Genomic DNA, 3,715 nt, shown 5'->3' with positions numbered 1-3,715 from the left:
TTTTATTATATTTTATATGAAGATTTCAGAAATTATAATTATAAGATAAGATAAAATAAAACATTCTCAATATCCAAAGAGGCTTATTCTTCAGTCGTAGCAAGACTTATTCACGTACGTATTCTTTTAGTCTATTGGTTGGAAATTTGGAACCAACAGAGAAAGCCTCCTACAAATGAATCACAAAGTAGAAAAGGGGAAATATGCCTAATTCCGACCCAAAAAAACCGTAGAGAGCATGTATATCCAGCCAAAAAAACATAAGAATTATGGCAAGGCAAATAGCACCAAAAAAAAAAAAAAAAACCCAGATTTAGAAAATAAAGTTCCATATTTGTAACATTACAACAGTCGAAAAAGTAGAAAAGGGGAAAAACAAAAAACAAAAAATAAAAAAAATGAAGATCTGAAAAATAAACATCCAGATCTATAAAATCTGGACAAAATTGGAACGACATAAAAAAACAAATTTTTACATATCTGAGTATTTTTACAAATTTGTAGGAATTCGAAAAAAAAAAAATCTAATAAAGATCGAAATAAAAGAGGATGCATGTCGAAGCAAAAATAAAAAATAAAAAATAAAAAATAGGCACAACCCAATATACAGCAACAATGGATTGTTACATATATGTGAAATTAACTACTAGGAGGTGATTTATTAAATTATTTTCACTTTACATATGAATTATGCATAGAACCTAATAACAAATGAAAATATAGTTTATTGATAGTTCAACTCGATTCATATGTTAGTATAATGCACATCCTCTTATTATGCCTAATATGTTAGTATAATTATACTGAATAAATATAATTACATTCTTTTTATATTTTGTTCTTTATATATTTTTTTAAAACATATTTGTTTATTATGTCTTTATTTTAGTTGTGCCCATCGTGGTAGTCATTTAAATCCTGCATTTCTGCTTGCCTTTAGACGTCTACAATGATACTGAATCTACATTTGATTTAATTTTAATGCATCTTCTTTTACCAAAAATGAAAAAGACAGGGTTCATTATTCATCATCCTTCTGTGTAGGACCTAATTTATCAAGATAGAATTGCAAGACCAAGTTTCTAAAATTATTTGATGTAACAATCTAAGATGTTTAGAGCAGGTTTGGGAAGTGAGTTGTATATCTTTTAAGTTTTGGAAAAGGAGAGAGAAAAAATTGAATAAAAAATATTATAAAGTTAAAATATTATTAAAATATAGTTTTATAAAATTATTTTTGTTTATAGATTTGAAAAAATTTAAATTGTTTTCTATTTTTTATTTAAATCTTCGAAAAGATTGTAATGATTAGTTTAAAAAAATTATAATAATTAATTTGAAAATTTTTTACTTAAATTATATTTAGAAATAAAATAAAATTTAAAAAAATAAAATTAGATGAGAATTTTGTGTATTATTCTTTGTCACAAACCTACTCTAATGTGTCAAATAAAGTTAACAAATAAAATGAAACAAAATAAAATCAGCTAAAAATTTGTGTATTTTTTATTTTGCAAATACTACCATTTCCAGTGAATAATTTTTGCTGCAAATTCTAAATCAGCACGCTGGGAATCGGGTAATCCATTTTCAGTTGGATCGCCACGAACGAGCAATTGTAGCGATTTTAATCGTTGGAAAAACTTTAAAATATCGCTACAAATAGTTAATATCAGAAGCAGCACTTGCATATTTTGTTGCATTTAAAGTTTTTCTGCGGAAAAATTGCTGTAAATAGTCAATATAGAAGCACCGCTTGCTTCCTTTGTTACATTTAAAGTTTTTTCCAATGCGCAAAAATCGCTGCAAAAACTCTCAAAATCGCTGCAAATACTCAATATTAGAATTATTGCTTACTTCCTTTGTTGCATTTAAAATTTTTTCCAATGCGCAAAAATTGCCGTAATTAGGCAATTGCAGCAATTTTGTGCATCATTTCTAGCGCTTGGATAAGCCTTTATGAAACTTCTTTGCAGCGCTCAAAAATACTGCAAATGACTTTTGATATATTTTTTTTTCCCCACTTCGGTCTAAGACGTTGGTATTTTTCCAATTGAAAGTTTCATTTTCACACTAGAGGTAAGGGAAATTTATTATTTAAATCACTAAATTATTTAAATGCCCAACTTAGTGACCGACATGAAATACCTAATTATTTAAATGCCCAAAGATCTTGATGAAATAATAAATTAACTTTTTTTTAATACCTTAAACTGCACTTAATTATTTCATTTAAAATAATGTTATTTTATCATTCATTGTGGAACACTTTTTAATCATAATCTAATATATGAATTTTCAATACTTTTTCACCTACATGAAATGACCACACATAAACATATGATTCTTTCTATTCCATTGCTATATAATACTTATAGTGTTTATCCAATACCCAATATTAAGTACTTAGAAATAGGAATCATAATAGAAAACCCGACACTGATGAACATGGTAGATCAAATCATTGAGCACCATTTTCAGCTAATATAATAAATCAAACATATTCATTCATCCAAACCCAGTTGAGAATTTACATTAATGTAGTTATGGGCTATACATTGGGGTGGACCAATTGGAACCTAGAACCTACAACTTGCAAACTACTAAATATATAGAACACATTATTGCTTCTAAACATTATATGAAAATCTTAACATTCATTTAGATTGTTCAACTGTCCTACTCCTCATAAAGGAGGTCCTTCTTTTCTCTCTAGAGAAATAGTAAGGTTTTGTACTCTTGCCCATGCAAGAGTAGTAGTCTCTCGTGAGTAGAGTTTTGGAGCTTTGTCTAGGGGTGTTTGATGATGGATGTAGAAGAGTTAGCATCAAGATGGGAAAAGTTGAATCTATCTAAGGAAGAGGAGACTATTTTCCATGTCAAGTCTGAAAGTGTCAAGGAGGGAAGCATCCGGGGGAAGTACTGTATTAATGGAAAAGTTTTGTCTGACAAAGGAATCAACAATGAGGCATTTAGGACTACTATGTCACAAGTGTGGAGGCTAGAGGGATGGGTGAGATTCAAGGACTTAGGTGATCAGAGATTTTTAATAGAGTTTCAAAGGTTGACAGATAAGGAAAAAGTCCTAAGTGGTCGTCCATGGTTTTTTGATAGAAACCTATTGAATCTATTGGAAGTGGATGAAACTGTCTCCATAGCTGGCCTACAATTCAAATTTGAACCTTTCTGGGTTCAACTTCATAACATGCCTCTGACATCAATGACAGAGGAATTGGGTGAGGCTTTTGGTACTTCTATTGGTCATGTCATTCGAGTGGAGGCTGAGTTTGATGGCTTGGCTCGGGGAAAGTGCCTTCGATTAAGGGTTGCTGTTGATCTTCATAAGCCATTGTTAAGAGGGAAGTGGCTACAATTTGAGGAAAACATGTATTGGTCAGAATTTTTGTTTTCACTGTGGGGTTTTATTCCACAAGGGGAGGGGATGTACAAGACTAAGTGTGGAGCATCAAGGTGAGGGGGTGAAGGATCAGCAGTATGGTCCTTGGCTTTGGGCACAGCCTATGCACACCAACATTTTTTATGCTCGGAAGTATGGTGGTCCTCCTGGCCATAATCACCACCATACATGGTGGCAGCAATCTGAGGCAACAGGAAGGGAGGGTGGTGAAGCTAATTTAGGAAAGAAGGATCAGGAGGAGGGTATTACGGCTGACAAGCAAGACTTGCTCTCTGAGCAGCAGTTGAATAAGGAAGT

The 3,715-nt window shown here is 31.5% G+C and overlaps 1 protein-coding gene across 1 annotated transcript; it reads left to right on the top strand.

The window, feature by feature from the left end:
* The first annotated feature begins 2,806 nt into the window (after positions 1-2,806).
* Positions 2,807-3,475, top strand: LOC122293665. Its single transcript, XM_043102183.1, has one exon. The coding sequence runs from the start codon at positions 2,807-2,809 to the stop codon at positions 3,473-3,475; it is 669 nt and encodes a 222-aa protein (XP_042958117.1).
* Positions 3,476-3,715: the final 240 nt, after the last annotated feature.

The sequence above is a fragment of the Carya illinoinensis genome, chromosome 14, assembly GCF_018687715.1.
Source record: "Carya illinoinensis cultivar Pawnee chromosome 14, C.illinoinensisPawnee_v1, whole genome shotgun sequence".
Taxonomy (NCBI): Eukaryota; Viridiplantae; Streptophyta; class Magnoliopsida; order Fagales; family Juglandaceae; genus Carya; species Carya illinoinensis.
This window is presented reverse-complemented; position numbering and strand designations above follow the sequence as displayed.

Coding starts and splice junctions, on each gene's coding strand:
- LOC122293665 (XM_043102183.1), top strand. CDS start 2,807: ATGGATGTAGAAGAGTTAGCATCAAGATGGGAAAAGTTGAATCTATCT.